Source organism: Rhodnius prolixus, unplaced genomic scaffold (assembly GCF_049639745.1).
Source record: "Rhodnius prolixus isolate KJV_2025 unplaced genomic scaffold, Rpr scaffold_5, whole genome shotgun sequence".
In the NCBI taxonomy this organism is placed as follows: Eukaryota; Metazoa; Arthropoda; class Insecta; order Hemiptera; family Reduviidae; genus Rhodnius; species Rhodnius prolixus.
The window spans coordinates 35837202-35849608 of record NW_027411624.1 but is presented as its reverse complement, the minus strand read 5'-3'; the positions used below and the strand labels follow the sequence as shown (position 1 = coordinate 35849608).

The 12407-nt window shown below is 33.6% G+C and overlaps 1 protein-coding gene across 1 annotated transcript in view; it reads left to right on the top strand.

Moving 5' to 3' along the window:
* Nucleotides 1-10498, top strand: part of LOC141458745 (uncharacterized) — a 32401-nt gene extending 21903 nt beyond the window's left edge. The window contains exons 4-5 of the mRNA XM_074137120.1: nucleotides 9065-9311; nucleotides 9989-10498. Coding sequence (XP_073993221.1) covers nucleotides 9065-9311; nucleotides 9989-10000 — 259 coding nt within the window. The 3' untranslated portion in view covers nucleotides 10001-10498. The remainder of the gene's footprint in view (nucleotides 1-9064; nucleotides 9312-9988) is intronic.
* The last annotated feature ends 1909 nt before the right edge of the window (nucleotides 10499-12407 follow it).

The window sequence follows — 12407 nt, the reverse complement described above, 5'->3', positions numbered from 1 at the left end:
CACCATAATGTTTATCAAGCTTCTCTTTACTCTCCTGAGGCGTTTTGCCTTTCATAAAGTAGTGTTTAATCAACACACGAAATTCTTTTTCGTCCATTTTTTTTGAAAATCACTCGACTTCCTCGATTCAAACGAATGCCAAACACAAAGAAATAGACCGATCTGGCTGAAACTTGGTGTGTGTTCTTCCAAGAGATGCTACTAACTAAACATAACCTCGATACGCGCCAGTGGTGCTATCTCTCTGACTTTGCACGAACTTTTCAAACGACCCTCGTAAATTGGTAGCGCTTTGACTTTGATGCGACTTTTTAGATTAGGATTTTGTTGCGATTTTAGTTACGATTCACAGAGCCATACCAGTTCGACTCCTTAGATTCAGATTTGTCTCGGCTACATTATTTTAGAGTTTATTTTGCACCATGTTTGTACATTGTCAGTAACCTCTGCTTTTAGTTCTGATCTTTTCAGTCTTGTATATTGATTTCATCTAAAAAGCTGATTGTACAGAGATATCGTAGTTCATTGGAGGTTGACATTTTCTGCAGACACTAGATTTTAATTTATTTATTTTTTATCGCGAAATAATTGAGAATCTATTTTTAATAGAATTTTTAACTTAACCTATATTTATTTCCAATATTATTTATCGCTTTTTAAAACATCGTTTTTGCAATGTTCTGTTATATTTTTTAGTATAAAACCTGTTTGATAGTGAAGAAGTACTGTTCATTCTGTGATATAGTTTTCAGATTATCTATGCTTTCCATTCTGTGGCCCATTTTAGTGTATAATACAGTTCGTTATAGTAATTTTGAAAGGTAAGATAGAGAGAGCAACAATTGAAACCTTCCTTACTTTCACTTAATGTCAGAAAATTATTAATTCTTAATCGTAATTTTTATTTTCATAAATGCATTGTTTTATTTGCTCTAATTTAGTAGACGATCACAACAATGCCAACATTGTTACATTTGTAGACTTTCAATTAATTCTATATACACAGACGTTTTATATTTTTATTTGAAATATTCTAGGCAAAAAAATATTTTTCTGTCCCATGGTATTCTAGAGAATGATATTGAGTTTAGGTATCCCTTACATTAGAGTTAATATCGTTATAAGTGTCCACATCAATTTTTTTTTTTTTTCTCGAGTTTCGAGAAATTGCATATGACATTCGCTGAAATTCTCTTGTTATTGAATCCTTTTTTTCAGTCATATTTTGCTTTACCCAAGGCCCAAGTTTGCTTGGGCTTGTCTTTAGGCTATGGCATTTGGTGTAAGTTATCTGTTAAGAGAGTACCAGTTGTGCAGCAAATTGGGTTGCGAGATAGTAATAATAATAATAAATGCTTTATTTAAATTAAATTGTTCTTTTTACAATATTTAAACGCATAAATAATTAGAGCAATATAGCAGTGGCTATTAGCCGTCTGCCAGGAGTTTGGTATTACGTCAATTCAAAAAAATTTGGGTAAAATAACAAACTAAGACATAAGAAAATGTTATAGTAAATAGTATCGGTTTGTCAAGTATGAAATGGAGCAAAAAATGCACATAATTGAATTCGATTTTTTCCAATAAAAACATTTTATTTTTAATCGAAAGTATGCACCCATATTATCGATACACTTTTGCCATTTTAGAGGTATCTAATTTATTCCTTTGCTGTAGAAGGCCTGGATCACGGGAGTCGATGAACTCTTGAAACGCCATTTTGACAGCCTGTGCGGAATTGCAATTTTTTCCCAGATAAAAAGTTGTTTAAATTTTGAAAGACATGATAGTCAGTGGGGGGGCAAGGTCTGGCGAGTACGGTGGGTAACGGAGAGTTTCCAATTTCAACTCCTGTAGCTTTGACACGGTCATTCGTGCGGCATGTGGTCGAGCGTTGTCGTGCAGAAGAATTAGAGTCATCCGATTAACTAATTTTTACTGTTTAATCGCAAGATTTCTCATCATTTCGTCTAGTTGATAACAGTAGACATCCGCCGTGATCGATCGGCCAAGGTTCCATAAAGCTGTGGTGGATGACACCTAAGCCAGACCACCCAAACAGTGACCATCAGCTTCTTCTGGTGGATGTCTCGTTTCGGAAAGTGTTTTGGTGGTTCCATCTTTGTCCAACCATTGCGATGAACGCTTACGATTATCGTACATGATCCATTTTTCATCGCACTTCACGATTTGATTGAGAAATGGTTCGGCTTTGTTGCGAGAAAGAGGAGAGAGAGAGAGAGAGAGAGACAGCGGGCAAAAAAAGCTCTGTTCTCCAGCTTAAAGCCCACAGAATATAACAGCCTGAGAAAAAAGATAAGTGACAATAACTACACCCAAGTCCTACATTTCAGTATACTCGTATTAACTTAACAATTATTTGACGGTAAAGGCGAAAATATTTAAAGGCTATTTAGAATATTCTATACATGCTAAAAAAAACAAAAAAATTTTTGTAAGTACGTTCCCCTCTGCCGTGGAGACTATTGCCAAGACGAGTTATTGAGCTTGCATTCCCCCTTAGAATTTGGCCTCGAGTTTGATCTATTATCTAGTGAAATATTTGTTTGCTTTCCGCCATTTTGTATAGGACATCTGATCAATTGTTGACATAAAGTTGGCCTGAAAATGTATTGTTTTTGCACTTGGAATTAATTATTCTCTGTCATTAATTTAGAAATAGACTGATTACCTTGTCGTTTTCTAAGTAATGAGTCTTCTAACACTAAATTCTTAAAATATATATTTAATTTTTGCCAATATTATCCAGTTGTTAATTTTTTAAAACTTTACATTTCATTAAAAACTAACTCTCTAGATAAATTATTCAAGTATAAGTTTAGATCTAGGTATTAAATTAACTTGTAAAGTTATACTGAGACATAGAGGCCATTTTGTAATGGGATCAATGTCTCAGATATTGTTTTACAAGGTAATTAAATAAAAGAACTTTAACTGATGGTTAACTCTTTGAGGCGCACGATTTTGAAGAAAATAAAAGCCCTAGTTGCACAGAATTTCTTTTATTATAAAAATAATGGAAATAAACATTCATTTCCATTATCTTACACATGTAATCATCCCTCTCAAATAATCATCACTCTCGAAATAAGAAAAAATGAAAAGAAAAAATTAATACCATTTCAATAGTCCTTTTTTAGTGAGGGGCGCTGGTATTGTATAATACCACTATGCAACTAATGCTTTATATGATGTTCATTCAAACACAACTTTTTACCAAAACAAAGCGGAACTTTGCAGACAGCACTGTCCTTCAGCGCACTGTCCCTTGAAATGTTTAAGTTCCAAGTTTTGACCCAATTTTTTATAAACAATATATGAATTAACAACAGCTGCATCCAAATAATAGAACAGTATGCGGTGCCACCATTTTTTACTATCGGTCAAGTTTATAATAAATATAAAAATTATTTCACTTATTTACGCATTTACCATTGGTGCATAGCACTGGCAACTGAATGAAAAACTTTAAATAACATATTAAGCTGTATGTATGAATAACTTCCAACTTTTCGAGGTGGGTTAAAATATATCCCACCATGCAGGAAAAGCTAAGCAAAAGGTGGGACAGTTTTTAACCCACCTAGCCGCGAAGAGTTGTTACAATACTTATTATTTACGGTGACTAGCGACAGAGCCACATTTAAATCCACAGTAACATATACAAATGGGCGCAAATTTTAGAAAGATCCAAACATCTCAGCAAAATTATTTTTTTTCTCATATTTTTGGTCAACATTCAACAAATAATAGAACCTATCTTGCATAATCAGCTTTATCAATATTTATTTCTTAATGTTAAAGTACTGTTTATCATGATTTGCCTGTGATGATAGCTAACTTATCATACACTTTAAATCGTCAATACTTATTAATAGTGATACCATATTGTGCCATTTCCGGATTGCATTTTTGGCTGGCCTTTCACATCTAAGAAAAGTATTTGAACCTTACTGAGTTCACCAAATACATCCATTCGCAATTCCTATTCCTTAAAACAATATTTCCTACTCTCACTAAGTGGTACTGTAAGAGAAAGTAAATATAAATAAATTGGATTCATTAAAATTTCTACCAATGATAATTATTATATTTAATCTGAAAATTGTGATGTGCCCAACTGCATGCACCATGTGAGTTTATTAATGAGTAATTTTATGATAAATCGTACCAATTAGTAGTAATGGCTCGTTATTTATAAATTAGATATGCACTGCTGACCTAATTTTTTTTTTGGTAATGCCTCAAAAAATCACTAATTAATGAATTTCTTTAATAGAAAAAAATTGTTAGAAATACAATATTTGATGCTATCATTTCTTAAATGTTACTGATAAAATTATTGTTATTTTTGACCACGTAAAATTGCTTTTGATGTGAACAATATAAGTTTCTTATATAAAAATAAATATAATTCGTATTATAAGACGATAGAACAATATTATCCAAGTGTGACAATTATAATTGCTACAATCCTCTACTATCGATGGAGGAGAAAATGGTTTACGTTTCACAGCCTGCTGATTTAACCTTGTCCTGTGCAATGTTGTCTAAATTGGGATCAGGAAAACTGCTGAAATGGGGAGGAAAAAAAAAACGATTCTGATTAAATCTGAATTCATCACATTCCGAATCATATCCAGAGCCCCTCTGATGAGGACTTAATCCGAGCAGAAATGGTGTAATTCCAACAGATCAAAGCCCAAAATATTTTTAAAAAATACTAGAAAATGTTTATGGTATCTTAGTTTTTTTAAAAAAAATACAAATTAAAAATAATAGACCACAGGTTTAATTAAACTGAAAGGGAATGAAGTGAATTTTGATTAAAATTATGTAAGAAAACTTAAATTAGCCAAGGTTTATTTATTTATTATTATTTAAAATTAAAGATTAAGATATCCACGATCGAAATTAAAAGAAAATACCAGACGAACTGCAACAAAAATACTACTGTAAATTTGGCAACTCAGATTCCACATACCTAGAACCATCATACGCGACACTAAATCTTTTCCACCATATTTATTAGTTTAAATTTACTGGTTAAATGAACAAATTTCCAATTTCTATCTGAACTTTTATGTAAATTAATCAATCGGTATATTTTTTTATACATCTCACATTCAGTACAAAAACAATAGCTTTAATTTCTACTCATTGAAACAGAAGATCAATTAGCTCTACAGAGGCCCCAAGGTCATTGAATCATTAATCAATATTATTAAACGACATATGAGTTTAAAATTAACTATGAAAAAAACATGGCTTTTAAGGTGATTTAAATATGAAACTAAATCGAGAAAAATAGTCCTTTATTGAAGCTCTACTGCATAGTTAGGGTACGTTCACAACGGAGCTGTGAGCATAGATGATAGCGGAGATGATAGCAGTGATGCATCAGTGCTTATAGAATAACCTAGTACATTCTTATGTGAGCGTTCACAACGAAGCTTCGACTAGTGCCTCATACTCGCTGCTATAAACGAGCATAGATGATAGAATTGAATTTTTCATTTTTCTGCTAGCTGAACTCCAGTATCGGAGCTTCAAAATGGACGTAGACAAATTATTTAGTGCTGTCTTTACTCATTATTTTTTGTTATTATTTTATTATTTACTTTTAAACAATATTTTGTTTTTTAAATCGTGCTTACATTTATTTTCATGTGTATTTATTTGTTTTTGTTTTTTTTTCAATAAAATCATTACTTATCAGAGTAATCACTAGTTTTTCTTCTATGGTTATAGGATTTCCATAACAATTTTTCCAAAGTTTTCTTAATTTTGACCTTATTTTTTCTAAAATATAGTCGAATGTGGGTGGACCCTTCCTCACATATTCAAAAAAACGATCCGGATAATTTCTAAGTTCCTTATATAAATAGTGAAATTCGCCCAAAGTACTTCGTTTTTTTATTTATGGTATGTACATGATATTTTCTAAAGCGTTTTTTCTTTAAAATATACCTTTTCGTTGCTGCTGAACATAAAAACTCTTCTTCACTTCTCGGACATGTTGCATGTATCACAGCTCCGTTGTGCACGCTAATCAGCGATTATATTTTACTCTATCAGTTATCATCTCTGCTATCATCTATACTCACAGCTCCTTGGTAAACGTACCCTAAGGGTTAAATCAGCAGGCTGTGAAACGTAAACCATTTCCTCCTCCATCGATAGTAGAGGATTGTAGCAATTATAATTGTCACACTCGGATAGCAGAGATGATAACTGATAGAGTAAAATATTATCGCTGATTAGCGTGCACAACAAATCGATGATTAGATTGAAAAAAAAAAAACAAATAAATAAATACACATGAAAATAAATGTAAGCACGATTTAAAAAACAAAATATTGTTTAAAAGTAAATAATAAAATAATAACCAAAAATAATGAGTAAAGACAGCACTAATTAATTTTTCTACGTCCATTTTGAAGCTCCGATACTGGAGTTCAGCTAGCAGAAAAATGAAAAATTCAATTCTATCATCTATGCTCGTTTATAGCAGCGAGTATGAGTCACTAGTCGCAGCTTCGTTGTGAACGCTCACATAAGAATGTACTAGGTTATTCTATAAGCACTGATGCATCACTGCTATCATCTATGCTCACAGCTCCGTTGTGAACGTACCCAGGCGCCACGGTAGCCTAGCGGTTAGAGACGAGACCTGCAAAGCTAGTCTGCATTGTGTGGTACTAGGTTCGATTCCCGGTCTCTTAGGTCTTGGATTTTTTTTAATGGTTAATAAAAGAAATTTACAGTAATAGCCTCCGTCCACGACACCTAATTGGTAGTTGGACGTTAAGCCCCGCCTGAAAAAATAGGCGATTACTTTACTTTACTTACTAAAACTCCACATTGTCTTTTTTATTTGCATTTTTTCAGAAGCTTTATTTCAAGATTTGAGAATAGACAGCCTTATTAAAGAAGTGACGAAAAGAACACTCCTCCTCATATTTTGTTAATGTTAGCCTAAAACTTACTTAAGACTTACTCTTTACCAACTTCATTTAAGGGGAACCCCAAAAATCCTCAACGATTTTATGAATAGGTTTTTTAATAAAAAAAATTGTTAGAAATACAATATTTGATGCTATCATTTTTTAAATGTTACTGATAAAATTATTGTTATTTTTGACCACGTAAACATTGCCTTTGATATTGGGTTACCTGTAACAATATAAGATTCTTATATTAAAATATAATAATATTAATATAATTCGTATTTTTTTTTTTTTTTTTTTTTTTTTTTTTTTTTCAAGGCAATGAACCTGGGTGGTTATTATGCCCTTCACCTCTCTGTGGCAGTTCATATGCCAACTTTATACCCAACGTTTTGCTAGGACAACCACTTACGGAACTCCATTCTTAAAGCTATACACACTATACTTAAAGTTAACTCATTCACACTATAAATCACATTCATACCTATATACAATTAAATACAATATATACATTTTTAAAATTTTTGTATATACATGATTCTATATATTAATTTATTTTCCTATACACTGTTAATTAATTTAATTTCCTTCAAAAACTTTATTACATTGTCTATTCTTTTCTGGTCATCTGCTAAGGCTTCCTCCAGTGAGTGCGGAACACCGTGGCGCTGTCTATATTGCTCATACTCGGAACATTCCACCAGAACATGTTGCACAGTTAAGGGTTCATTACATGAACCGCATGTAGGAGGGCTATCCTGACACATGAGGTAACCATGGGTCAACCGGGTATGGCCGATCCTCAGGCGAGAAACCACTACCTCTTCTCTGCGGTTGTCCCGCGATGAGGAGTCCCAGGCTTGGACGACAGTTTTAATCATCCTAAGCTTATTATTCGTCACCAGGGACCACTCATTCTGCCAGGATTCATAAATGTAGCTTCTAATCTGCTTCGCCTCGTCTGCTGGCAAGGACCTTCCCATGGTTACCTCCATGTGTGCGGCCTCTCTGGCTGCCAGGTCAGCATCTATATTACCTTGAATTCCCGAGTGACCGGGTACCCAGACAAATGCAACTGTTGCTCCTTCTCTTTCCATTCTATACAACACTGTGTGGATGTCCTGGATAATTGGGTGTTTGTCGTATATATGTCTGAGAGACTGGAGGGCGCTGATTGAGTCGGAGCATATGGCAACTCTACCCTGAGTAGTCCCCTCTACTGCACTTAGGGCCATGTAAATTGCATAGAGCTCCGCAACATATATACTACTTCCGGCAGGTAGACCAAACCTATATTTTCGATTTTCAATTATTACTGCGGCACCACATCCCTGTTGGTCTTTCGATCCATCTGTATATAGTATTTTTTCGGGGTTCAGCCTAGTAATTATTTCTAAAAGGTGTAGCCTTAAGGCAGTATCCGGTATCAAACTTTTCGAATATTTTAGTAAAGTCAGGTCTAAGAATATAGGCGGAGTTAACCAGGGGGCGGTCGCTTGTAACTGGTACTTGAATAACTGTGGGATCACAAATCCATATTCTGACAAAAGATTTTTACACCTTATCCCGAACGGTTTAGTTGCCCGTACAGCTCTGTTATATTTTTGTTCGAGGGGTATATGCTTAACTGTTCTGGAGCTTGGGTTCAACATTTTCCCCAGCAGCTGAACATAAAATGTTGTCGCCAAATAACGGCGTCTGTACGAAAGCGGAGGTTCACCTGAATCTACATATAAACTTAGTACAGGGCTGCTTTTGAATGCTCCCAATGATATCCTGATGCCCTGATTGTGTAGAACATCTAATTGTTTTATAATAATTCGTATTATAAGACGATAGAACAATATTATCCAAGTGTGACAATTATAATTGCTACAATCCTTCTCTATCGATGGAGGAGAAAATGGATATCTTGATCCTTTATAATACTTTCAGGTAGGCTTAATGAATAGCCTTCAGTCAATATTAAGGGTTTGGCATAATATTGATTAATTTACAACTAAATCACAGTTTTATTGAACTAAAATAATATTATTTAATTTTTTTTTACTAAGTGTTTATATATTATTTTATTATTTTTTTTGGTTGAACAGTACTGAACGAGCGGAGAGATCACGTTTACATGAACGTGGTACCAGCGCTGAACGTAGATACAAAAGAAGTCACCGTCGTTCACCAACATCAAGGCGAAGAGCACAACAAGTACAACGTAATGAAAGCCGACAGCATAGTGGTGGAAACCGAAGACATAGAAGTAGCCGTCATAGAGCGTCCAGCCGTGGAGGACATAGAGCCAGTTCTTATGGATCGCCAAGAAGTGCGGTGGCCTCTTCTGACCAGGTCGGTGAATGATAACCAATTTCTTTATCACGGTTTTCTCTTTTTTTTGTTAATTTATTTTAATTTTCAATTATTATTATTTTTTTAAATCCAATTTTTTTTTTGGCCGTATGTCTGTTTATTGTATGTTTGTTCCGTACATGGTTTTTAGTATTATTTATTATTATTATTGTTACTGTTATAATATTTGCTCTCTCTCTCTTTCTCTCTGTTTTTTTTTTGGAATGATCCGAGGACAGTCTGCGGATAGTATTTTAGGTAATGTGCCAAGTGCCTTTTTTTGGTTGATGGAAAGGTTGAATTTTTCTTTTTTTGTAAGTATTTTTCCCCTGTTTGTTGGTTATCCCTCTTTAATCTCTTCTAAAACGGTTTCTAATTATTCTAGAATTTCTGTTTTGCTTTAAAAAAAAAAAAAGCTTATAAAGCTCGTTAAATTTTTTGCTTTTATTTTTTTTATGACGCTAGACAACGGATTACATATCTCGAAAGACAATTTTTTTTTTTTTTTAATTTGGTATTTTTTTTCCCTTCTACTCCGGAATCTACCTTCCAACCTTGTTTTGCTTTTTAGTTTAAAGTATTACTTTAAAAAGAAGTTGAATCGCAATCCGCAAATAACTTTTATAATCCTCCCTTTCTTTTAAGTTTGTATTTATAATCATTCTAATTTTTTTTAGTCACCAGACTAGCGCTTTAAAAGAAATGTTTGCGAAACTGGTGGCAGGTAAAATTTTGTTGCCATTGGTCTGACTCTGAAATTTAAAGCCAATAAATAAAAGGAAGAAATGGGCCGAAAAGAAAAGGAAGACTTTTCAGGAAAATGTACCAATGACTGGCTTCTTCCATCTACTAACCATTTTTAAATAACAGCAGATTGTGGAAAACGAATGAGTCGATTTTTTTTTGTAATAGATTCTTAATATTTAAATTTTATCTAGCCAGAGGTTAGAGTGTGGAATTTTACTAATAAGATATTGGTTGGCCTTGTAAACACTTCTCCAATATTAACCTCTTTTTTATTTTAATTTTTAATCACACAATGCATATTACCTATTATATATTTTATTTATCTAATGATAAATGATGTTACAGTTGCACTAGATCATGTAGCGAATGTGCAGTTAATTATGCCCGTCCACAGAATAACTAGTTTTTTTTTTTTTTTTTTTTTGTATATACGAGGGTCGTTTGAAAAGTCCGTGCAAAGTCAGAGAGATAGCACTACTGGCGCGTATCGAGGTTATGTTTAGTTAGTAGCATCTCTTGGAAGAACACACACACACAAGTTTCAGCCAGATCGGTCTATTTCTTTGTGTTTGGCATTCGTTTGAATCGAGGAAGTCGAGTGATTTTCAAAAAAAAATGGACGAAAAAGAATTTCGTGTGTTGATTAAACACTACTGTATGAAAAGCAAAACGCCTCAGGAGACTAAAGAGAAGCTTGATAAACATTATGGTGACTCTGCACCTTCGATTAGAACAGTTTATAAGTGGTTTCAAAATTTTCGGAGTGGCCATATGGGCGAAGACCGTTCCTTCGGCCGGAAAGATTATGGCGACTGTCTTTTTTGGGATTCGCAAGGAATAATCCTCATCGACTATCTGGAAAAGGGTAAAACTATTACAGGTGCATATTATTCATCGTTATTGGAGCGTTTGAAAACCGAGCTGCAAGAAAAACGCCCACGATTGGCCCACAAAAAAAGTCCTTTTCCATCACGACAACGCACCAGCTCACACCTCAGCAGTTGTGGTCGCAAAATTAATGGAAATAGGGTTCCAACTCGTTTCACATCCCCCCTATTCTCCAGACTTGGCTTGCTGGGACTACTATTTGTACCCCAATATGAAGAAATGGCTGGCGGGAAAAAGATTTTATTCAAACGAGGAGGTGATTGCAGAAACGAATGGCTATTTTTCAGACTTGGACAAATCCTATTATTCGGAAGGGATCAACAAACTAGAGCAGCGTTGGACGAAGTGTATAAGCCTAAAAGGAGACTATGTTGAAAAATAAAAAAGGTTTACCCCAAAAAATTAAGTAGTTTTTAATTTTGCACGGACTTTTCAAACGACCCTCGTAAGTGTAGCAATATTTTTGAATATAAACTTTTTTTTAAAAAAAAATAGCCTTTATTCCCTTCTAATTCACAGATTACTTGAATACAAGTTATTAGTTTCAGAAAAATTTGGAGAAAGTGCCACAATATGAATGTTTACCCTGACTTGGGAATGAAAACGTTATTAGAAAACTGCGAAACACATTCCTATAATTCTTAGAAACTCACGGCCCCATTTTTTTTTTTCTTCTACAAAATTACTGATCATATTTCTCTATCTAGTCTCCGAGAAATTTGAGAGTTTATTGTTGTTCATTATTTTGCCCTGTAGATTATGCTTTCTGTTCACCCATCCTCCTCCCAAACTCCATTTTAAACGTTCTTCATTGTCATATCTGCCTTCGGCCCTGTAGATTCTTTTCATCTTTATTTGGTTGCCTTCAAAAGAAGCTTTTTATCCTCCACATTTTACAAATACCTAAACATGAACCAAACGTATGAATGAATTGCATTTAAAATACCGTTTTTAATTTTATCATTAAATAATTATCATTATTTTGCCTTATCACAAAATCGTAAATCATTTGCATCTTCCTCTTGCTGCAATTAATACAATTGTAATTAACTAATTTGGTAATTGTTCATTGAATGAACACAGAACTTAGAAAATTTTGTTCCGCGAAGTATAACAATGCATTTTTACTGTTTATCGATTTTCTTCAGACTTGGTATTCTGTTTAATGTTTTAAAACAGTGGTTCTTAATCTTTTCAAAGACGCGGAACACAATTATGTATATATTTTTCTCGCGGAACACCAACATTAAATAATTTGAAATTCGGTATTTAGCAAGAACTTAAAATTAATGATTAATAAAAAATCGAATATAATTTTCAAAAAAGATATAGGTGTATTAATTGAAATTAATCAAAAAAGAAAATGAACGACTCGTTCAGACTCGTTCATTGAAATGAACGATTTTGCCCATCACTAATTCACTTCCACTGGAAAAATGCTGTAAAAGACTACGACTTAAA